We start from the raw sequence: 25,419 nt of genomic DNA, 5'->3' as shown, positions 1-25,419 counted from the left end.
TGTCAGCCCCCTCAAGTGTGCGTAACAGATTCCGTGACACTATTTCAAAGAAGAACAGGGGAGTTATCCGCAGTGTCTGACCAATTTTCATTTCCCAGTTAACGTCACGCAAACAAATTATCTGGTCAATATCAAATTGCTGTTTGTAGGAGCTTCCTGTGCACAAATTGGCTGCTGCTGTTCTTGCATTTGTTGGGAAAACTATGGGCAGGATTGTCCGGCTGCGTTTGCCCGGCAACCAGATGACCCCGCCCGAGGTCAATGGATTTTTCCATTCTACGCGACTCGCCTGTGACTGGCGGGGGCAGGAGACTCCAGCCCAATGTATCTTCAAGAACTGAATTTTTCTTTTAAAATTTGGAGGACACTGCTTTATTCGGACACTGACCCATCAACTGAGTGGGGCAGCTACTCCCTATCCACCCTGTCCATGCCCTTCATAATCGTGTACACCTCGATCAGATCGTCCGTCCATCTTCTCTGCTCCAACGAAAACCTTGCTTCATAACTTAAATGTTCCATCCCAGGCGATATCCCCGTGAATCTCCTCTGCGCTCCCTCCAGTGCAATCACACCCTACCTGTAATGTGGCGACCAGAATTACACACACTACTCCAGCTGTGGCCTCATCAAGTTTTATACAACTCCAACATGACCTTCCTGCTATTTTTATCTATGCTTCGATTGATAAAGGCAAGTGTCCCATATGCCTTTCTCACCACCCTATTAACCTACCCTTCTGCTTTCAGTGATCTATGGACAAACACACCAAGGTCCCTTTGTTCCTCAGAACTTCCCAGTGTCATGCCATTCATTGAATACTTCCTTGTCCAATTTCTTCTTCCAAAGTGTATCACCTCACACTTTTCATGGTTAAATACCATCTGCCACTTTTCTGCCCATTTGACCATCCCATCTGTATCTTCCTGTAAGATATACCATGTTGTGGTCGCTATTATTAAAATGTTCCCCCACCACCTCCTCAACCACCTGTCTGGCTTCATTCCCCAGAATTATGTCCAGCACTGTGCTGTCCTTTGTTTAACCCTCTACATATTAGCCTAAAAAGTTCTCCTGTATACATTTTAAGAACTCCACTCCATCTAAGCCTTTAACACTATGATTATCCCAATTAATGTTGGGTAAGTTGAAATCACCTATTATAATTACTCTATTGTTATTATTTTACACACCTCCGTGAATTGTGCACATATTTGCTCCACAATTTCCTGTTGACTGGCCGGGGGCGGGGTCTATAATAAACACCTAATATTATGGCTGACCTTTTTTTATTCCTTAACTCTACCTGCAAAGTTTCATTTGATGCCCCCTCCAAGACTTCATCTCTCCTTACTGCAGTAACTGACTACTTAACTAATACTGCAATGCCTCCTCCTCTTTTACCCCTTCCTCTGTCTCGCCTGAAGATTCTATAAAATGTGATTTGAGCTGCCAATCCTGCTCCTTCCTCAACCATGTCTCCGTGATGGCTACGATATCACAATTCCACGTGTCCATCCTTCCACTTAACTCATCTGTTTTACCTGTAATATTCCTGGCATTAAAGTACAGGCCATCCAGCCTAGCCGTACTCACTTGAAACTTAATACAGCTGTACTCCCTCTGACTTGATATGCTGTAGCCCTAATCTGCTAACAGACTGCCCCCTCCCCCTGCCGAATTAGGTTAAACTCCTCCAAGCAGCACTAACAAACCCGCCGGCAAGTATTAGACCATAAGGCATAGGAGCAGAATTAGGCCACTCGGCCCATCGAGTCTGCTCCGCCATTCAATCATGTCTGATATTTTTCTCCTCCCCATTCTCCTGCCTTCTCCCATAACCCCTGATCCCCTTATTAATCAAGAACCTATATCTCTGTCTTAAAGACACTCGTGATTTGGCCTCCATAGCCTTCTGCGACAAAGAGTTCCACAGATACGCAACCCTCTGGCTGAAGAAATTCTTCCTCCACCTCTGTTTTAAAGGATCGTCCCTTTAGTCTGAGATTGTATTCTGTGGCTTTAGTTTTTCCTACAAGTGGAAACGTCCTCTCCACGTCCACTCTATCCAGGCCTCGCAGTATCCTGTAAGTTTCAATAAGATCCCTCCTCATCCTCTAAACTGCAACGAGTCCAGACCCAGAGTCCTCAACCGTTCCTCATACAAGAAGCTCTTCATTCCAGGGATAATTCGTGTGAATCTCCTCTGGACCTTTTCCAAGGCCAGCACATCCTTCCTTGGCTACGGGGCCCAATACTGCTAACAATACTCCACATGGGGTCTGACCAGGGCCTTATACAGCCTCAGAAGCTACTCCCTGCTCTTGTATGCTAGCCCTCTTGACTTGAATGCTAACATTGCATTTGCCTTCCTAACGGTATGTTAGTTCTGTTGTTAGTCCTGCTCTGGTTCAGATGTAGACCATCCTGCTTGTACAGGTTACACCTTCCCACAGAAACTGTCCCAGTGATCCAGGAATCTAAAACCCTCCCTCCTGCAGCAACTATTAAGGCACGCATTCATCTGTGCTATTCTCCTATTTCTGTACTTGCTAGCATATGGCACTGGATGCAATCCAGAAGCAACAACCAGAGAGGTCCTGGCTTTTAGTCTGCTGGCTAGCTGCCTGAATTCTTGATGCAAGACCTCAACCCTCTTTTTACCTATATCATTGATACCAACATGTACCATGACCTCTGCTTTATCACCCTCCCATTTCAGGATGCCTTGCAGCCGTTCAGTGACATCCCGGACCCTAGAACCAGGCAGGAAACGCACCATCCTGGAGTCACATTGACGGCCACAGTAGCGCCTATCTGTTCCCTTGACTCCAGAATCCCCTATTACTATTGCTCTTTCTCTATTTCCCCCACCTCCTGTATAGAATGATTGTTTGTGGTGCTATCTGCACTCCCTGAGGGAACTAGTGCCCTCATCAGCCTCCTGAACTACCTGCCTGTTTCTCATGGACAGCCTGGTGGTCATTCATTCCCTTCCTTCCTCAAGTCCCTTCAGCTGCAGTGTGACCACCTCGACACGTGCTATCCATGATACCTCTCAGACTCTCTGATGCTCCACAGTGTCCCCAGCCGCTATTCCAACTCTGAAACCCGAGCTTCCAGGAGCTGCAGCTTGAGACGAGAAGGATTGATCCAGCTCTATTTTCCTCCACACTTAAGGTGCATTGGTAAGGACCTCCAGGCCTCGATTGTGTTAGACCACTCAGGCAAGTGCACGGTCAATTCCAGCCCCACGTGCCCCAGAGTCACAACACAAGTGAATGAACCAATAATTCTTATTTAAAAATTCCTGAAGATTTTGGCTCTTGGCTGTCCAATAAATACAGTCACCAGCTTTATAAGTTGAAACACAATTACTGTTTATTTATAACAAAATTAATGGTGAAATACGCAGCACATATATAGTTGGTTAATAATATGTACCCAACTCCTGCTTTAACTTGCCTCCCCAACACCCACACACACAAGACAGATAAACACAGAGGGGTGGAAAAGGGCAAAAATGTAAATGAAAGAGAAAAGAATCTTTACTTCCAATGATGCATCCTTGCAAGCTTTCTCCACTAAGCTTGGGAATCAAAGTCCTTGTTTTGCAACCTGTGCATTCCATTTTCCTGGAGAGGTACGAGTCCCTGTTTCCTCAGACTTTGCTCTCAGTTCGTGGCCTGCCTTCAGGCCCTGTCTTCAGGAATCCAACGCTCACAGGCTTATTAGAGAGAGAGAGAGTTAGCTGGCTCCTTTTTTGAAGAGGCTTAGCAGCAGTTTTCTGGAGAGGGTTTTACTGGAATTCTTGACCTCCGCTTCCAGAATCAAAAGTGAAACTAAAATGGAATCTTGTGGCTCTGAAAAACATTCCAGTCAGGTAATATCCAATTACCTCATGTTACCGGGCAGAGCACAGCCTTTTGTCCACCAGCCAAATCAATTAAACTAATCCCAGCCAATTTCTGTGATTGGTGCTGGTCCAAAATTTAATTCCAGGTTAAAGTCCAACAGGTTTGTTTGGAATCACTAGCTTTCGGAGCACAGCTCCTTCTGATCAAGGAGCTGCGCTCCGAAAGCTAGTGATTCCAAACAAACCTGTTGGACTTTAACCTGGTGTTGTAAGACTTCTTGCTGTGCCCACCCCAATCAAACGCCGGCATCTCCACATCACAATTTAAATCAGCACAGCCTTCTGGATCCTTCCATTTGAACTAAAGCCACAGGCCATGCTTTCTTCTGCTTGAATTAAAATGGTAGGCTGCTTTAAAGAAACATGTCCATAAATCATCCATGAATCGAAAATGTAACTGCAAAAATCAAAGAAAGGGGAATAAGGAAATAGACAGGGAATAAACAATAGGGACCCTTACAATTGAGACTATTTAGTTTCACATTAGGGTACTGCAGCTTCGAAACCCTGTAAACTTTATCCTTGTTTTATGACATCTACTTTTCAACTGCCCATCTTTACAGAGACCCCTATTTGTTTGTTCTTTGTTTATCTGTGTGTACTGGGGAATTCTAAAAGATAGATAGTTATACTTCCAGATTACAATGGTCTCTTAATTATTACTTGCATCTTATTTTTTTAAAAAGCATTGTTTTATAATAAATCGATCATTGAGTTTATTGAAAGGAGCCTGGTTAAAGTCTCCTTTGTTCTGGGTCTAACGGTAGCGGAGGCAAATAATTGGCAATTTTGGTGAGTGAATTAAACTTTTAAACTAATGGTGCAAACTGCAGAGTAATGGGGCTAGTTAAACTGTTCATTCTTCCCGTCCCAGTCATAACACATTACAATAATGCCTGCTCTTCAAAAGAGATATGTAATATATATGCAAGTCTTTCTTTTAAACATTCAGCCTCTCCAGCAGCAGCACACAATGCCTGCAAAGTATGTACTACAAGAGGCACTACAGCATGTTGCCAAGGCTTCTTTGACTGCACTTCCCAAACTCCTAACCTCTACCGCCTTGAAGGACAAGGGCAGCAGACATTACCATCCACAAGTACTCCTCCATGACAGACAGCATTCTGACTTAAAATATATTTGAGGGCGGCACGGTGGCCCAATGGTGAGCACTGCTGTCTCACGGTGCCGAGGACCCGGGTTCGATCCCAGCCCTGGGTCACTGTCTGTGTGGAGTTTACACATTCTCCCCGTGTCTGCTTGGATCTCACCTCCACAACCCAAAGATGTGTAGGGTAGATGGATTGGCCACGCTAAATTTCCCCTTAATTGGAAAAAAAAGAATTGGGTACTTCACTTTTTTTTTTTTAAGTGTGTATATATATATATTTGCGTTCGTCATTGCTGAGTCAAAGTCCTGGAACATTACTGAACAGCCCTGGGAGTAACTTCACTACACAGACCGCCCCGGTTCAAGAAGGCGGCTTACCACCACCTCTCAAGCAATTTAGAGGTGGGCAACAAGCAAACAATAGTGGCATTTATTTCTTACCATCTCAGCATTGTTCAATGTACAGGGTTTATATGTCTCGTAACTTTTCAACATGATTTTATGGAATCTGGGTGTACGGTATCTTTGGAAAGTAAAGCAACATGGTTTCCTTCATTCTAATTTTTTTTTTTTAAATCTGATGAATCGGCAACATGAATTGTATGTTTGCAGTGCTGTTATTGGACACATCTGCACATGTACGTTTTTAATACAAAAAGCAGCACAGCAGCTAATGGCCTACAGGTATCATATGCACTGTAGATGTAAAACACATTGAAGTTAAACACCATAAAAATTGTATGATTGATGACTGGGTGTGAATGTTTTCCTTTAATATCACTGGCAGATATCCCACTCCTTTTAAATTTTTGTGTATGCAGAATATATTAACCTGTTAATTGGGCAAAGGATCAAACTATGGGCGCACAAACAGAACAAAGATGTCTACTCCTGGATGCTTTAAACCAGACAATTACTGTGAATTTTGTGGAAATTAGTAATCTTTACGTTTTTATATCAAAACAGTAAACTCCAATGTGATGTGTGCAGGGGCAAAAAGTATTAAAGAAGGGATCAAGGAATAAATTAATACTTTTATTGGTAATATCCTGTCTGTTGACACTGTATTTTAAAACCTGATTATCTTCAGATTGTATTTACAAGTTATAGTCCTATGATAACCCTCACGTGGATCATGATGGACCACTCATTGATTCCCCTGTGGGGCTTGTGGTGTAAGAGTTCCCATGGTAACGGGAGGAGGCCTGTCCAACTGGGACTCTTTATCAAGCCTTTTACATACTGTCCCAGACTCAGACTGGGATTTCCTGTTGGTCCTGGGTTGGGACACGAGTGTTGTGCGCCAGAGGTGTGGCTTTACCTTTGAGTTGAAATAGGTTTGCTTTAACCTTTATTTTCTTGTCTCCAGGATTACAAAACGGACTCTTTTACTTTTATCCATTGCAAAAAGCCATTTAGATAGGCAGGGGAACACTCCTTGAGAACCAACACTTAACAATAGATATGTAGTGTGTAAACTGTAGCACGAGGTAGCAGTTTACCCACTTGCTGCCATTATGCCAGAAATAGTACCAGATTTCTAATGTACTATCCTGACCTTTCTGATATATGAATAAGCATGATGCTGATGCACTATGGATGCGGCACAAAAGTTACAAATCAAGCTTATTAATAGTGTCACAAGTAGGCTTACATTAGCACTGCAATGAAGTTACTGTGAAAATCCCCTAGTCGCCACATTCCGGCGCCGGTTTGGCTACACAGAGGAAGAATTCAGAATGTCCAATTGACCTAACAGCACGTCTTTCGGGAGGAAACCGGAGCACCCGGAGGAAACCCACGCAGGCAAGGGGACAATGTGCAGACTCCGCACAGTGACCCAAGCCAGAAATCAAACCCGGGTCCCTGACCACTAACCACTGTGCTCCCATGCTGCCCACTAAGATTTAACTATGTAAATTTGTTTTATTGCTGGTGTAGGACATGCTCAGTGATAGGGAACAATGCATGAAACACTTATCCAAAGTTAGAATTTGTTGAGTTTTGCCAGGCAGTTTTTGTCTTCTTGTGTAGTTCCTTCGTAGACTGGGATTTTCCGCTCCTCTTTGCCTCCTACCCCCACTGTGGCAGGTTTCCTGGCGGCAGAGGTGACTCACTTGGCCACCGGCATGATCTTCCAGTCCTGCCGAAGTTGATGGACATCTGTGGTGTTCGCCGGCTGCACCGCCGGGAAACCCACCTCGTGGGGTGAGGGGGCTCCTCTTTTCCAGTCCCACCAGCGGAAAGGGCCGGAAAATCCCAGCCATAGTCATCTTCTTTTTAAAATCTGTATTGCGTTTTCTAACTACCCACACCAATTCCCAAATACCATTGACTTTCATGAACTAATAATTTGCTTGTCAACCTCAACTAATGATCTGAACTGACTGTCAGCAGGAACATGATCAGCCATGATCGAATTGTGGAGCAGACTCGATGGGTCGAATTGTCTAATTCTGCTCCTATATCTTATGAACTTAGAAATTTTATCTATTGCTGCATTGTCATTTTCCATGGAGAGTGGGGAGAGACATTTGGATCTTTCCGCTAACCTAAAAGAGCAATGATAGAAATTTTCAATTGTAAGAAATGAAAAGTAGTTGCATTTGTTAAGCTCTTGAATGATTAGACAATAATAATAGTTCTCGAAGTTCCATTTTTTGAGCAGTTACTGGAACCAGGCTTCAATTTTAAAAGTGTATTGTTTTGAGAGTTTTCTCTGGGATAAATTGTCTCAATATACATCCTTGGTGATGTTAAAATATCAGGTTAGTTGGCTTTTATATTCATATAAATTATGTGCTTCAAGAACATGGTACTTTACTGTGGTAAGGTGTGAGGGAGTTGTGCTGGGAGGTTACCGACAATGTTCAGATTGAATTAGGGAGATTATTCCATGTGGACTCTTCATGGGCTGTTGTGTGTTTGTATGTTCTGAGCACAGATGCATTGTGTGGTGGTATCGATCCTCTTCGCCCCCGATGATCACTAGCATTCCCTAGCCTAAACTTTAGGTTAAAATGTGGATTATTTGTTGCACTGGGTGCTTCCTATTAATGCTTTCCTCATCTGTTTACCATGGGGCGGGGGGAGGAATGTAGCATCTTATTGGTGGTGAGAGTCAGGCTGCTTGCACACATCTTATACCAAGACCAGTCCAACCGTTACTGAGTTGACTACATAAAGATTCCAAGGCCAGCAATAGTTTTCTGGCATCCCTGGCAGTTGCATAAAATGAATGATGTAAAAGCATGACTAAGAAATCTGCATCTGCATTTCATTGATCAAACTTGTGTAAGATTGCCAACTGTTGTATTAAAAAAAAAAAAGACTTTTACTGATGCCCTTTAGGGAAGAAACCCTGTTTTCTTTACCTATTCTGACCAATGTATGAGTGCAGTATCTCACCAGTGTGGCTGACGCTTAACCCCACCACTGAGGAGGCCGACCAAGACGCTCAATTGTTTCAAACCCTGCCGCTTTCTCTGAGCACAAAGAGTGGGTGATAAATCATCTCGTGAACAATTTTTTTAAAAAATAGAAACATCCGCTTTGACTGAAATCAGGAGCTTGCTGGAAACAACATGCTGTTCGACCCAGAGGCATGATTTACAGCATTAGTTTAATGTTTATACTAAAAATAAATCCGGGTATGAGTTTGAAATTGTTTTCTTGCTATTTGACCCAAGTCACAGTTATGAGGGTTCTGAAGTACCACTTGTTGCCAAGGTTACTCATGTGGTTAAAGTGCATTAGAATCTTTATAAAAATCTTTCTGAAGCCTTCAAAAGTGTGTGATTTACAGTTCTTGTAATAGCCTTCTTGTATTCCTTCAGCAACGTCTAATCTTGTCAATTATGGGACCATGTAGCACAGTTTTGTACCACTCCAGAATCCATTTGCACCATGCATAGATCACAAATGGGTCACTTATCAACCATGATGAGAAGCATTGCTCCAGGCTAACAAGAGGGGAGGACAACAAGAGGACAGTGGAGAGGTTTAACCTTGTTGCACCAGTAGTTAAATAAACATGCATGACAGGGCCCAATTTTGGGGACCTACGTCTTTCATCCTAAGCACATCAAAAAGTGAATCATAGAATAGAATCACTATAATGCAGAAGGAGGCCATTCGGCCCATCGAGTTTGCGCCGATCCTCTGAAAGAGCACCCGACCTAGGTCCACTCCCCCACCCTATCCGTAACCCCACCTACACGTTTGGACACTAAGGGGCAATTTAGCCTGCCAACCACCTAACCTGCACATCTTTGAATGTGGGTTTTTCATGCATATGGGCTGACCAATGAAAACAGGTATTAGGACTTTGCATATATAAATTACAGGTATAAAGACTGTTTCAGGCCCTGTTGCTGAAATTGGTCAGCACTGCATGCATTGACAAAACTGCTCTTGTGAAACCAGGAGAATCAGAAGTGTTCTACAGCGCTCCTGAAAGCCATTGTCAGCGCTATTGTTCAACTTCTCTCCACCATTGTATTCTCAGCCCCCTTGGTACTCACCTGAGAAATGCTGTTGACAAGGCAGAAAGCCCATATTTCAAATTGACAGAAGGCCTGTGCTAGGTGCTAGCAGCTTGCCAATGTTAATTTTGATGCTTCACAGAAGCAAAATACCACGAATGCCAGAAATCTGAATTAAAACAGAAAATACTGGAAATCCTCAGCCGAGGGTAGCACGGTGGCACTGGATTAGCCCTGCTGCCTCACGGCGCCGAGGTCCCACGTTAAAGGTAATGTCCATTAAATAACCACGGATCAAAAATGATAATGACAAAGTAAAAGAAATGGGAAATAAGGGAATCAACAGGAAGGACCCTTACAATATATTCAAGAAAGAAATAGTTAGATTTGAAAGACTCTATAAAGGTATCAAGGGGTATGGAGTATGGCATCAAGCGTGGGAGTACGGCATCATGATAGAGGATCAGCCAAGATCATAATGAATGGTGGAGCAGGCTCGGAAGTGTTGAATGACCTAATACTTCTGTTTTCAATGTTTTTATATTAATGTCCCAAATCTTTCAACCTCCGGACCAGTAAAAGAGGTATGCCTGAAGATACATGTTAGGACCCTGTGGAAATTAAGTTATGGACCTAAGTGGGAATTGCCTGGGAAGCTTAACCTTTGAATGGACAGTTCCCCTGTTCCCCAGAGGCCTCTTGTGAATGTCTCTTACTCTGCATTTGAGTCAGAGTTGGGGCAGTCTTACAGAACTTGTATAGTTACCCAGGAACGTTTTGACAGATTAAAACCTGGTCAGGGTAACTCCACAACTGACTCCATCAAACACTGCTCCCACGCTCGGCTAACCCCCTGACCCCCTTCGACTACCCCCCCCCCCAAATTACCTGAATGTCTCTTGGACCATCCAACCTGACTAACCATTGACTGGACAAATTTAATCACCTGACCGAACCACCCCCCCCCCCCCCCCCCCCCCCAAATAAACCTGGCCCATCTATCCTGCAGACCACCCAACTATTCTCTTCCCATCTAACCCCTCACCCACCCACGAACGAACCACTGGGTTTTGATACCATATCAATATGGGGAGGTAATGGTGTATGGTATTGTCACTCGACTAGTAATCCAGAGACCCACGGTATTACTCTGGGCATCCGAGTTCACAGCCGATGGTGAAATTTGAATTCAGTTTTTAAAAATCTGGTATTAAAAATGTCTGATGGTGACCATGAAGCTGTTGTCGATGGTTGTAGAAACCCATTTGGTTCACTAATATCTTTTAGGGAAAGAAATCTGCCATTCTTTCCTGGTCTGGCCTACATGTGACTTCAGATCCACAGCAATATGGTTGACTCTTAAGTGTCCTCTGAAATGGCCTAGCAAGCTCAGTTCAAGGTCAATTCGGGATGAACAGCAAATGCTGACCTTGCCAGTGATGCCCACATACCATGAGAAGATTTTTTTAAACATGTGTGAAACTGGGTGCCAATGATATTCCACACCGAGAACTCAGAAATCCGATAGTCCTGAGGTGCCTTGGGGCATTGCAAGTATGATATTTATCCTCCGGACTTATACTTCCAGAGGGACAAATTTTGACTTGTAGGTTATAAGGGGAAAGTGGTGGGAAGTGGTTTTAGTGTTGTTCATCCAAAAATGCTGCTGTATTCCAATTAAAGAGAACATAAGCATAATGATCATTTGGAATCCTCCGCAGAATGGATTTTGTGGACACAATAATGATGAAACAGCAATTCAGTTCAATGCCATGGTAAAGCCAGATGGTGATTGCAAACTTTGTGAACAACAGCGCTCCTCTTGCAGAGCCCAGTAGATACCAAAATATAAGGACTGGGAAAGGTGGAAGAGAGATATTAAATGTCCTGGCGGTTGATCCCTTGAAGACAACACACTTAAACCCTGGGGCATGGTGTTCAATTCATCAGTTAGGGCAGCTAAAGTAAAGAGCTGGACATTAAGCTAAATAGATACCCAATAATGGGCTGGATTCTCCTGCCGCTTGTCAATGGGATTTCCCATTGAAACCACCCCATGCCGCAGGGAAACCCGCTGGCAGGGGTCAGCAGCCAGTAAGAAAAGTGAATCCCAATGACCAGAGAACTCCGCGGAGTCAATGTCTGCCTTCCACGTATTCAGTAAAACTAATTTGTAAAAGATGATTCCCGAGTGAATAACAAACCAAAATGAGGACCAACTCCCTTGGTAGAGTTGAGTGATGGTGGATAAGCCAAGGCATTGCACAGTATTGTCATAGGTCGGTTAGTTGAAGAGAGACTAATTTGAATATTACCCCTGGTGTTAATCAACATCTTGTGTTTTTTTTTCCCTTTCCCCGGCAGGGTTTCATCTGAGTGGAACTGTGACCGAACCAGGCACCCAGTCGGAACCTGAAATGATCTACAGAGTCGCCATCAGTTTTGACCGCTGCAAGATCACTTCTGTAACATGCGGCTGTGGCAACAAGGACATTTTTTACTGCGCCCATGTGGTGGCACTTTCCCTGTACAGAATAAGAAAGGCTGACCAAGTCAAACTGCGTCTTCCCATCTCTGAGACACTTTTCCAAATGAACAGAGACCAGCTTCAAAAATTTATTCAGTATTTAATCACAGCCCACCACACTGAAGTACTTCCCACAGCACAGAAATTGGCTGATGAAATCCTATCGTCCAATTCGGAGATCAACCAAGTACATGGTAACTATTGTAAGGGTCCCTTCCCCATCCCCATTAATGGATGTCATTGTGTTGTGATGTGTGTGTGTCCGTTTAGTACCATGGGCAGGGCATAATCCCGGACCAGAACACTATTCTGGATACTTCATATGATCCCTTGTAAGTACAATTATTGATGCAAACAAAATATGTGTGATGTATAATAAAATATCAAAAGACCTAACCTGAATTTCTAATGGAAGAGAAAGTATTTTTGAGGAAAGCACATCTCCATTAAATTCATAATTAGTTGGACAGTCAAATCAATTTCAGAAAGTGTAGCAATCCTAAAAATAATTTTATTTTGTTCCTCCCATTTTAAAACCTTCAAAAATGTTTTGAATTGTGAAGATCTATCTGACCAATGAATGAAAGAAACACTCTTTGATACATTCCTGTTTTTTGTCAATTTTCACCCCTCCTCAAGACATTGATTCCTTGCTAATGTGCAGTTCCACGCACACTTGTCACCCTCTGCGACCGTAGGCCGGGTTCTTCTGTTTATGTGGGATCAATGGCATGTGTGCAGGTTGATATTTGACTCTGAACAAACCATATTGGACCCGAGTCACCTTAGTCTGCATTTATACCAAGACTGTCGATAGCAGAATGAAACCAGCAGGAGAGGTTCTACTGTGACTGCAACTCAGATACTGATTGACAGAAGATTGCAACACTTTGTGTCAGTGTTTAACAAAAACAGTTTCAGATGGACCAGAAAGTGGCAGCCTAATTACATTCTGTGATAAGAGTCCATTCTAAGCTTCATTCAAATCCTTCTGAGGTAGTTACAAAAGTTCCAAAAGGATTTAAAAATCAAAACTTGGGCCCTAACTAATGCTCCAATGCTATGTTTAAAACTTGAATGGAAGTTTCCCTGTATCAATATGGTGATGTGTTAAGAAATGCACTTTTTGTGTGTTTGGTGTTTACAGCCTCATTAAATATGGGGGAAAGGTTAATGTCAAAGCAACCATAATCCTTGCATTCTTGTACTTGGGTTGTCAGGCGGCTGCCGGTCTGAGGAGAAATACTGTTTTGGAAGGAATCAAAATATGAAGGCGTTAACTTGGCCAGCCATGTATGTTTATTGGAGACTTCTCTGAAAAGCATGAGCTGTTTTGTGTTGTGAATTTGTGGTTGGGAATGCTTCAGTTATTTTACTCCGACCTTTCAGTCACCGTGGAGATGAAACTAGGCTCGACTTGAACCAAATTCTAAAAGGGCAGTCTGCAAATTGACAGTCATGTGCACCCGTCCTATCAGCCGATTTAACTTGGAAGGTTAGACAGATATCGAAGTTTTTTGAACACTTCAAACCAATCACATGGACTCAAAAAGTTGGCGCTGTGAAATGGAAAACCAGTTTTGGAGAGGTGAAAGATGGAGACAGGCTTGAATGTAACCCACTCGGCAAGTTATTCCACACAAGTATAAGTTGACTGAGGATTCCTGCACTGTCTGAACCTGTTTATTAGATTGCTGCCTTATTAATCTGCCTTATTCAAAAAGGTACGCACTTCATCTCCCAACGGTAAAGCTTTTGATTTGGTGGCAGCAGCTTTGACTCGCCAAGAAAAAAAATTCTCAAATTCTGCTGTGCAAAATAAACTAATCGGGCAGCCGATTAAATAAGTGACATGTTTGCTTGGTTCAGTGCAATGGCATTGCAAGTTGCATTTCTTTTACTTTGCCTACAGTAGTCTTTAAATTTCTACTTTGTTCCTACAGCATTTTATGAGCTCTGCACACTTATTTTGAGTTTATTTCTTAACTGATTTAAACAGCTTCTGCACTGATACTCTGCACTCTAGTGAGCTTCTGTTCCATGAAGGCACCAGCTGATTTCTGCAGTACAACTGTCTGCTTCTGTTCCTTTTAATGTTCTTGATGCAAATGTACTGAGGATGAATGGAATTCAGAAGAATAGGGGATTGACACTGTGTTGCAAATAAAGAGGTGATCATGTTAGATTGTGCTGTGTAGGTTAATATATTTGTCATTATAGGTGTCAAAAATTATTAGCATATCCGTGGGAGTTGCTGATGATTTTTGACATCTTGCATACCAGTCCCGGAATTGTGTAGGCGAGGGGAACCAGAGAAAGGTGCTAAAGTCTGTTATGATGAAAATCGGTTGTCTAATAAGTGCTTTATTTTTGCTGCATGATTTTATATTTGTGAAGGTGAGGACGTTAAAGTAGGGAAGTGAAATGTTGCACCTAGCGTTGGGATTGAATGCAACTGTTTGAGGTATGAGTGAGTTTTTTTTCCATTATCCTGATAAATATGCCTTCAGAGATTTATTTTTTCTGCACCAGGTGACATTTTTCCTCCTGATATCAGCTTCCCTTGCAGTCTTTTTGAATGCGACTATTTAATTTCAGAAAAACTGCAACAGACCTAATTCCACAAGGAAACTGCGTTAAAACTGCTATAACTCTTTTTTTTTTTTAAGCAGATGGAGAAAATTATAATCCAGAGTTAATTAACATTGCCTGTCTTGATTCATCTGCTAAAATCCTCATTCATGCCTTCATTACCTCTGGACTTGCCTATTTCAATGCACTTCTGGCTTATCTCCCACATGCTACCCTCTGCAATCTTGAGATCATCCAAAGCTCTGCTGCCCTTGTCGTAACCCGCGCTAAGTCCTATTCATCAATCACCCCTGTGCTTGCTGACTTAAATTGGCGCCTGATCAAGCAACATCTTGATTTTAAAATTCTCACCCTTGTTTGCAAATTTCTCTATGACCTCACCCGTTCCCTATCTCTTTACTCTTCAGTCCAACAACCGTCTGATATCTGCACTCCTCTAATTCCGCTGTCTTGCGCATCCTCAATTTTAATCATTCCACCGTTGCTGGCCGTGCCTTCGGTTGCCTGGGCCCCCAAGCTCTGGAATACCCTCCATACATCTCTGTCTCCATCTCGCTTTCCTCCTTTAAGACACTCCCTAAAACTGACCTCTTTGACCATGCTTTTGGTCATGTGACCTAATCTTTTTTTATGCGTTCAAGGGATGTGGGTGTCATTGGCTGGGCCCGCATTTATTATTGCCCATCCCTTATTGCAGAGGCCATTGCAGAGGGCATTTGAGTCAACCACATTGCTGTGCATCTGGATTCACATGTGGGCCAGATCAGGTAAGGGTGGCAGATGTTCTTCCCTAAAGGGCATTAGTGGACCAGATGGGTTTTTACAACAATCATTAGAATTCAGATTTCACCGCCTGTCATGGTGGGATTCGATTCTCAGTCACAGAATCACAGAATGAAAAAGTGCAGGAGAGGTCCTTTGGCCCTTCAGGTCTGCACTGACTCATGAAAGGCACCTGACCTGCCTACCTAATCCCTGGAGCATTACCCCAGGTCTCTAAATTAATAGTCCAGTGACAATACCACTATGCCACTGCCTCCCCCTAATATCTCCTTATGTGGCTCCATATCATACTTTGTCCTATAATGCTCTTGTGAAGAGCCTTGGGATGTTTTATTATGCTAAAGGTGTTTATTAATGAAAATCGCTTATTGTCACAAGTAGGCTTCAAATGAAGTTCCTGTGAAAAGCCCCTAGTCGCCACATTCCGGTGCCTGTTCGGGGAGGCTGGTACGGGAATTGAAACGTGCTGCTGACCTGCCTTGGTCTGCTTTCAAAGCCAGCGATTTAACCCTGTGCTAAACCAGTTTGGTTGAGCTCGGATCCAGTGAGGCTCATTGTTGCAATTAGTTTACTGACTTTCTAATTGTAAGAAATGTTGAAACCATTGAATAGTTTTCATCATAATCTGGTCAGTATTACAATCTGATTCACTATCACGGTGCAATGATCCTCACTATCACATCAAGTGTACTGTGCTGTCTTCCTTTCGACCATATCATCTAGTCATCTGTTGTCCCTAATTTATGCAGTCTCTTTCATCTTTCTTGTAAATAATCTTGCTAACTCTCTCTCTCTCATTTGATGACCTTCACTGCTATCACCATGCAATCCTGTCTTGCTCATGTCCTACTCTTTACATTATTCTAGCCATTCAGTTATACTTACTATGGTCATAGCTCCATTACCTTATTGCTTGATCTTCCTCAGTACCCTACTTTTAGGATGCTCCTTTTACTAGTAAACAATAGGATTATTAGAGCTGATTGATTTTGTGTTCGTGACGAGCCATGATTATGAGGAAATTGAAGATCTTAAGGAAGTAGAAATACTGGCATAATTACATGGTCACGAACCAGTTGTGTGAATTGTTTGGTCTCAATATATTAGTGCTCAGATGATATTTAGCTAGTAAAATTTTATCATCAGAAATGTGCTCACCTGTCACAGCATTGAATTTTGCTCAATGTGAAATTGCAGGCATGAACCTGCAGCCTAACATGGAAAATGTTTGCATCTGCATCACTTAACTTTACCAAGGACATCTGGTACTGAACCCATGCTACATGGCTTAGAAACCTAAAGGTAGGAGGGGGAAAAAAAGGACTGGTGCAAGTTGCACCAGATTGCAGTATCTTTCAATATTTACAGTTACGTGTAAAATTTATAGAAGATATGTAGCCAAAAATAAGTTGCTCTTGTATCTCACTTGTGCAAGCACCAGGAAAAAGGTCTCAACAGTGAGCCTTCCATCAGGTCTCCCAAGTCACCTGCATTTGGTGATAACCTAACATGTGGTTTCAATCTTCTCTCCCACTCCCCATCTTGTTCCCCTCACCACCATTGTAAGTATCTCCCACAATTTGGCATGTTGCAGAAAACATCCTTTAAGTAATATACCTATATTACTTGTCCCTAACCTGAAAGCTACCAGGGAACACTTTTTAAGAATCGCAGGGGTAACACTCAGCCAGGAAAGTAAGCAGAGGCTGCTGTTCACCATTAGAGACTGGAGAGACGTAGGAGCAATTGATGTTTGGAAAATAAGTTAGTTAGCCTGTACTGCATTAAAAAATATATAATTAACATATCACATGTACAATATACAAACATTGCACAGGAATACTGGTTTATTTGCAACTCCCTCAAAAATGACATTTTTATTTCCCTAATTTCTAATGAGATGTAGTGATGACATAGTGCATTTACTGTAAATATGGTTACAGTCAGCACTTACCACATTATTTTCTGACTTTCATTAATATATTAACAATATCCAGTCTTGGGCTGACAAATGGCAATTAACATTCGTGCCCCACAAATGCCAGGCAATGACCATCTCCAAGAATCAAACCATCGTCCCTTGACTTTCAATGGTATTACACTCAATGAATCCCTCACTATCAGCATCCTGTGGGGTTATCATTGGCCACCAGCTGAACTGGACTAGCCATATAAATACTGCAGCTAAAAGAGCAGGTTAGAGGCTAGGAATCCTACGGCATGTAACTACCCAAAGCCTGTCAACCATCTACAAAGCACAAGTCAGGAGTGTGATGGAGGACTTCCGACTTACCTGGATGAGTGCAGCTCCAACAGTGCACAAGAAGCTCGACACCATCCAGAACAAAGCAGCCCGCTTGATTGGCACCCCTTCCACAAACATTCATTCCCCCTCACCACTGACGCATAGTAGCAGCAGTGATGCACTGCAGAAACTCATCAAGGCTCCCGAGGCAGCACCTTCCAAGCCCACAACTACTACCACCTAGAAGAACAAGGGCAGCAGATACATGGGAAACCACCACTTGGAAGTTCCCCTCCAAGTCACTCACCATCCTAACTTGGAAATATATCGCCATTCCTTCACTCGCTGGCTCAAAATCCTGGAACTCCCTCCCTAATAGCACTCCCTCCCTACACCACATGGACTGCACCGGTACAAGAAGGCACGCCATCTTCTCGGGCGTTTAGGGTTGGGCAACAAATGCTGGCCTAGTCGGCGAAGCCTGCATCCCGTAAAAAAAAAAATAATAATAATAATAATAATGAAAAAAAATGTTGATACATGTTTTAGCTGAGGAGGCTTCATGAAGTGCATAGTACAGTAACATTTCTGATGTCTGTTCGAATGTATTTTTAATCCTGCTCATTGTTGGCTTCAGATGATAGCCTGGATTTTCGCTCCCAAGATGGATGTGCAGAGCTGGGAAATGTCCTGGTTTGCCACATCTGCAGTGGGGGCTGGGGATCCATCCACAATCCACCCAGACATTTTTCATACATCCCGGAGTCTCCACAAATCAGCCAGATTCCAGGTCATTACCTCAGTTATATGATTCACAGTTGAAAATCATGCACCTCAAATTTTCCACTGTTGACAACTCTTGTTCTCATGTGCTGAACCCACCTCCTTGGTCTGATGTGTGACACCTTTCGTGTACTGTATTTTAGATATCAGAAGGGAAATGATATAGTGGACTGCATTAAATACCTGAAAGAAAAATCTTGAAGTCTGGATTGGAGCAGGTACATGGTGGTGTTGAGTTTCTTATTATGAATCTTCATGTTAGGAAAAGCCAGGGTCTGTATGTCTGGATTTGTAAGGGCTAACCGTGATCACGCAGTGACGTTTGTTGATACAAAAGTTGTTTTTCTCCCACATCATTCGGACAGAATAGAAATGCTAATATATAAAAAAAGAAATGAAAATTACTTTTCATATAAATTCAAATACCCAGGCGCTGCTGAAAAGCTGCTTCTTAAAATTCAGTGGTATTATTGGCATAAGACAATTTATGCAAAATGTTTTTATTCTAAGTCTTCCTGTCCAGTGAGTATAAGGCACAGCTTGTTTACAAATATTAATGTGGTACCATATTAAGATAGAATAAGAAAAATTGGATTTTGTTTCCATCCCAAACCCCCATCTATCTTACAGATAATGGAGGATGCTGGAGGTAAGCAACATTATCATTTTTGCATAGCTGTGCCAGTGGCATATTTTAGCATTGAGATTTTACCATTTAACACACACACTATGTGCACTTGGCCACAACCCAGATTTTGAGCTTGGGGAGCAAAATTGAAAGTATATATTTTTTTTAGGAAAACAAGAAATTGCTGGGCACATTAAACTATTCATTCTCTGCTTTCATTCGCTCAAGGAAATTCCTAGGGCTGTGATAGCAGCTGAGAATGCAGCCGCGAAACAATTAATCTCTGGGGTTGATTTTAATCCTGAATAAGTGGCAGGGAGTGGGTTGATGAGAGGGTCTTGCAATTAGGAAAAGGGAGGCCTCCAGAATCCTGGCCGATAACAGAAAAGCTTGGACTTGTCTGCCAGAGTCTGCTCTGTCTTCAGGCCTGCTTCTGTCTAGAGGAGAACCTGCAGCTCCCCCACTCTGGCCTTATTGATAACTGCGCTGGGGTCCTCTCCCCAGGACCCTGACTTGCATGCAGCAAGATATAAGGGTGACTCCTCATCCTGCAAATTCCTGCTGGTTGATATGGGACATGAGGAGCACGGTAGCACAAGTGGATAGCACTGTGGCTTCACAGCGCCAGGGTCCCAGGTTCGATTCCCCGCTGGGTCACTGTCTCTGTGGAGTCTGCACGTTCTCCCCGTGGCTGCGTGGGTTTCCACCGGGTGCTCCTGTTTCCTCCCACAGTCCAAAGACGTGCAGGTTAGGTGGATTGGCCATGATAAATTGGCTTAGTGACCAAAAAGGTTAGGAGGGGTTATTGGGTTACGGGGATAGGGTGGAAGTGAGGGTTTAAGAGGGTCGGTGCAGACTCGTTGGCCGAATGGCCTCCTGCGGCACTGTATGCTCTAGGTGAGCAAGTAAGTCTGCTCATTTTCAACAGCCAACTCGCCCATTTCTATCAGTCAGTAATGTTAAAGTCCAATAAAAATCTTGTACAATTCCTTCTATCCAGCCATTCTAAATCAGTTCCCTTTTATGCTTTTTAACATGACAATCTTGAAATGTGTTTTGTTTTACTGCGGCTGTTGAGATTGGAATCTGGGTTGCCCTATTTACTTAGTCGTTAAAGTAGAACAGCTTTATTTGGAAGATTATATCAGATGGTACAGGTAGTTCTATAGTTCTATCAACAGGACATACTCTGCATTTATATGACTGCTAAATTTTCGAGGTAACTTGATTTATATTTGAGCTGAACAAATTGAGCAAATAGCTGCATTCTCTGCCGCATCGGGAACTCCGCTACTGGTAGTGGGTGGCGGAGGGTCCATTGTCGGACGCCAGGCGGTGATCCCGTTACGATGCTCTGGGTCCCCGCTGGGATCAGGTTTGACATTGGCGCCCTCTGCCAGTGGTAGGATACAAATGGGTCATTAAGACCCGTTTGCATCCTACTCACAGGACATGCACCATATTCTCCAGGCCCGCGTGATTCTCCAGTCCTCTGGGCCGGGAAACATGTGGGCGAGAATTGGTGCAAGTCTTGACAAGCGTGGACCTCGCCAAGGGGGTAACTCCTTAAGGGAGTAGCCCCCAAAGTCCATCAGATGGCCAACGCCCCCCCCCCCCCCCCGCCCAACAATGCAAGACCTGTCCACCACCCCCTAATTAAAGAGACCCTCACCAAATAGCACCTAATTAAAGAGACCACCACTAGAGACCCCCTAATTAAAGAGACCCCAACCAGAGATGCTCTAATTAAAGAGGAATGCGAAGAAGAGGGGCACCTGTCTGGAAGTAGAGAGTAGTCCAGGCAGAGACGGTGAAAAAAAATGACTGCTTTAAAGTTCAACTGTGCAGTACATGATGTGATTTGTTTTGGAGATGTCGGCTGAGGGACATATATTGACTAGTTTTCTTCAAATTTTCTTTGTTTAATATTCCATTGAAAGTGCTTATGTCTGACTGTGATATGATCCATAGGCCATCTGCTAATAGACCTAACGTATTTTTTTAAATTAACTGTTTGAATCTCGCTTGCAGTTGCTCACAGCAGAATCCCTGATTTGTGTCTGTTTCTTTTTATGCGTTCTCTGGTATCTGCTTCCGCACTCTCGACCCTAATCTCTAGAATTTCCCCTTTACACCTACCTGGCTTTCCTCCTTTAACACACTCCTTACAACTGACCATGTTAACCAAGCTTTTAGTTATCTGACTGAAATGTGATTTAATGTCATATTTTATTTTACACTGATTTGTGTAAAGCATGTTAGGATGTCTTATTAAATCAGGGGTACAATATAAATCTAGGTTGAGTTTCTGTTGGGTGTTAACCCTCAGGGTGTTCATTGGAGGGGATTCAGTGATGTTAATGCCACTTAATGTCAAGGGATAACTTAAACATCTCACTTTATCAGAGATTATCATTGCTAGGCAATTCTGACACAAATGTTAATTGCTTCTGTTCACCAAGTCTGCGTGCTACATATGGGCACAATGTACTTTGTTATCTGAAGAGGTGTGAACCAGCCCCACTTCAGACCTTATGATGGAGGAAAGTTAGTGCTCAAGCAACTGAAAGTAGTTAGCCCTCCAGGGTACTGCTCTGAGGAACTCATGCAGTAATGTGCTGGAGCAGAGAATATTGGCCTCCAATAAACCAGCTTCCCCTGAGTCAGATATGACTCCCAATTACTGGAGAGTATTTCCCCTGATTCCCATTGACTTCAATTTTACTAGCCTCCTCAGTGCCACATTTCGTCAAAGCTGTCTCATTGTCAAGTGACAGTCAGTCTTGTCTCACCTTTAGAAATTCGGTTATTTTGTTCATCATTGGATCTTTAATGAAGCCTGGAGCCAAGTGGATTTGTCACAATCCAGGCTGAGTATTGGTGAACAGCTCATGGATGAGTAAATGTCATATGATAGCATTCTGATGATTGAGAGTAGGTCGATTGGACAGTAATTGTTCGTCCTTTTCTGAGCAGGACATAGTTGATCAATTTTTCACCTTGTCAGATAGATGCCAGAGCTGTTGCTGTGCTGGAACGGCTTGGCTTGAGGCGTGGCTAGTTCTGAAGCGCAGGTCTTGCCTCGAATTGGATTGGTATGTTGGTTATTTTACTGGAAGTGGGTTTACTGTGTGCAGTAATTGTGCTCTAGTGTTGTGCTATCCATGTACTGTCCTTACACCACCAGGTTGCATTTGTCCCATTTGCACTCCTGTGTTGTGCCATCATGCTGCCCTTGTCTTGTTCTATGTGTTTTGCATTCTGTTTATTGTAATAATATTTGGTATTGTTTCTGTTAGATACTATGTTAAGACTGGGTTTTACTGTGGAATTATCTCCATGCTATATAAATTAGGTAAAATTGAATATAGTTTAGATAGTGTTTATTTTTAAGGCAAAATATTAAAATCGCAACAATTTGTGCCTTGTTTGTAATGTTTGCTGGTCAGTGGGGTTTCAACATCTTGTGTGTGGTATTTGCTGTTCTGATATACAAGGCTTGTGTCCAAATATTCTGTTATTTCTATAGCCAGAACATTTTCATAATTGTCATATGTCAACTATTAATTGATGATCAATTTTTTTAAAGCCTAAAAATCAAACGAGAGGGAATCAAAGTTATTTTTTTAAGCATTTGCGGTCTCTCTGCAAAATAGGCTGAAACATAGAATTTACAGTGCAGAAGGAGGCCAATCAGCCCATCGAGTCTGCACCGGCCCTTGGAAAGAGCACCCTACTTAAGCCCACGCCCCACCCTATCCCTTGAACCCAGTAACCCCACTTAACCTTTCTGGACATTAAGGGCTGGGTGACGCACAAAGGAAGTACTACACCACCACTGGCAGGCAGGTGTAATTGCAGTGTGACAAGTTTTGACATTTTGAACATATTTGGAGATTGCAGTAGTGGTTAGCCCCTGCTGATGCTCTTGTTGGTTGCATGGAGACAGTGTTGGTGTTATTGGGAAAAGGGTATGTTCTTGAGCTGTATGGTCACAAAACTTTGAAGAAATGTTATTATAATTTTTAAAATAAATTTAAAGTACCCAATTCATTTTTTCCAATTAAGGGGCAGTTTAGAGTGGACAATTCACCTACCCTACACATCTTTGGGTTGTGGGGGTGAAACCCACGCAAACACGGGGAGAATGTGCAAACTCCACGCGGACGGTGACCCAGAGCCAGGATCGAACCTGGGACCTCGGCGCCACCGTGCTGCCCTATATTATTATAATTTTCCTGCTTTGAACCTGCTCACTGGAGACGGTTACTTTGAGCCGAGTTCTGTGGAACAGTTTCTTTTGATGCCTTGGCCAAGTTGCCAATCTTGTGCATGCTGGATTAGTGAGCATGAACGAGTTTTGTGACTGACGCTCACTAACATGATTGAAGTGTACCCAGTATTCCTGACTGGGGTTGTAGTCAACATGTTTGGCCTGTGATTCAGTTGAAGTGTCTCTCTCTCTCCTCCTCCTCCTCCTCCTCCCCCCCCCCCCCCCCCCAAATCCTCTTGTCCGGGAATGCTAAACCATTTATCATGCCCTCCTTGTTGAAGTTGAGGTTAGCAATTTCAGTACAAAGATTCCAGATATGTAAAGCCACACTGAATTATCTAATTTAGAGAAAAGGTGGTCGTGATGCTTTGAGAAGTGAGAAACAATATTTGTCTGCAAAAAAGAGAAACTACAAAAATGAAATTCCAGAGTTTGAGAATTTTATGGTTCATTACTGTTGGACAGTCCACAATTACTTTTGACTGACCAGAACAGTGGGAGCTCACTAGCTGCCTGTTCTAATGCACTGAGGGCAACATAATCAGAGTAGTTTCCATTGTGTCAGTTCTACTGAAGTGGAAATGTGCTGAAATTCATCATCTCCGGTGGTTACAGAAATCATTTTGGACAATACCTTCTCATCAGTTCAGATTTTTATTGTGAAATATGCACTCAGGTCCCTGGATTCCTTACCGTATGCATGAAAAAGGTGAATGGAAGCTGAGCAACAATGCCCATCTTGTCATCAGGAGCCCTATTTACTGTCATTGTGTGACTCCTCACAATGTAAAAACTTGCTTTTTTTTTTCTTTGACATAGATAGAAAATGGGAGAGAGGAATCATAAGATTTTTATCTCTTCTAACACGCGTATCAATTTCATTAAGTTTTTTCCGTTGGTCGATTGAATGACTCGCGTGATAGTTAATCTGACTATAGACACTCAGAATGAAGTCTGTATACATGTGTGCACATAACATGTATGTGCACTTAGATTTGGATTTATTGTCACGTGTACAGCGAAAAGTATTGTTCTATGTACAGTCTAGGGTGATTGTTCCATGTATGAAAATCATAGGACATTCGATAAATACACACACACAATGTAAATACATAGACATCAGGTGAAGCATACGGAGTGTGGTGCTACACAGAGAATATGATTGGAGAGATCAGTTCAATCATTCAGGAGTCCGATAACAGCGGGAAAGAAGCTGTTTTTGAACCTGTTGGTGCGTGTTCTCAGACTTTTGTATCTTCTGCCCGATGAAAGATGTTAGAAGAGGGAATAGCCTGTGTGGGCTGGGGTCTTTGATTATGCTGCCCGCTTTCTCAATGCAGTGGGAGGTGTAGATAGAGTCAATAAATGGGAGGTGGGTTCGCGTGATGGACTGAGCTGTGTTCAAGACTCTCCGTAGTTTCTTACGGTCTTGGGCTGAGCAGTTGGCATATCAAGCTGTCATGCAGCCAGATAGGATGTTTTCTAAGGTGCATCTGTAAAAATTGCTATGTGGACTTGCCAAATTGCCTTAGTTTCCTGAGGAAGTAAAGGTGCTGTTGTGCTTCCTTGGTGGTGCTTCCTTGGTGGACCAGGACAGATCATTGGTGATGTGCACACCGAGGAATTTGAAGCTGTCAATCATCTCCACCTCAGCATCATTGATTTGTTATGATCCCTGTGGAGACCAATAACTTTTAGAAAGATATTTGAATGCCCAGTGGCTGACTGGGAGGATCATGGCAAGATTTCAGGTTTTAAAACTTTTGCTGTAATAAAGAAACTAAAAATAACATAGTCCAAACACTATTCAGTAGACAACTTGTAATCCAACTTGCAGAACACTACTTAAATACTCCGAATCACAGAAAAGATCCCCCATTTAACTTTTAAAACAACATAAAATCCCCCTCCATGCTTATGATTTATTCTGTCTCTTAAGTGGATACTCATTCTCTCAAGAACCAGTCCAAAACCGTTCTCAGCTCCCAAAGACTTGCTTCGTTTCCTTTTCTTGACGTATAACTTCTCATTCCTGAACTGGCTTTCACAGTGAGAGTTACCCTGGAGATCCTCCCCC

The 25,419-nt window shown here is 42.8% G+C and overlaps 1 protein-coding gene across 2 annotated transcripts in view; it reads left to right on the top strand.

Annotated features, from left to right (window-relative positions):
- The window catches only part of zswim5 (zinc finger, SWIM-type containing 5), a 301,620-nt gene that overhangs the window by 165,041 nt on the left and 111,160 nt on the right, over positions 1–25,419 (top strand). For both annotated transcript variants that reach the window (XM_072510737.1, XM_072510736.1), the window contains exon 2: positions 11,876–12,232. In XM_072510737.1, the coding sequence (XP_072366838.1) occupies positions 11,876–12,232 (357 nt within the window). The remainder of the gene's footprint in view (positions 1–11,875; positions 12,233–25,419) is intronic.

Source organism: Scyliorhinus torazame, chromosome 7 (assembly GCF_047496885.1).
Source record: "Scyliorhinus torazame isolate Kashiwa2021f chromosome 7, sScyTor2.1, whole genome shotgun sequence".
Taxonomy (NCBI): Eukaryota; Metazoa; Chordata; class Chondrichthyes; order Carcharhiniformes; family Scyliorhinidae; genus Scyliorhinus; species Scyliorhinus torazame.
Note: the sequence above shows the minus strand (reverse complement) of the source record. Positions and strands in the feature narration are given on the sequence as shown.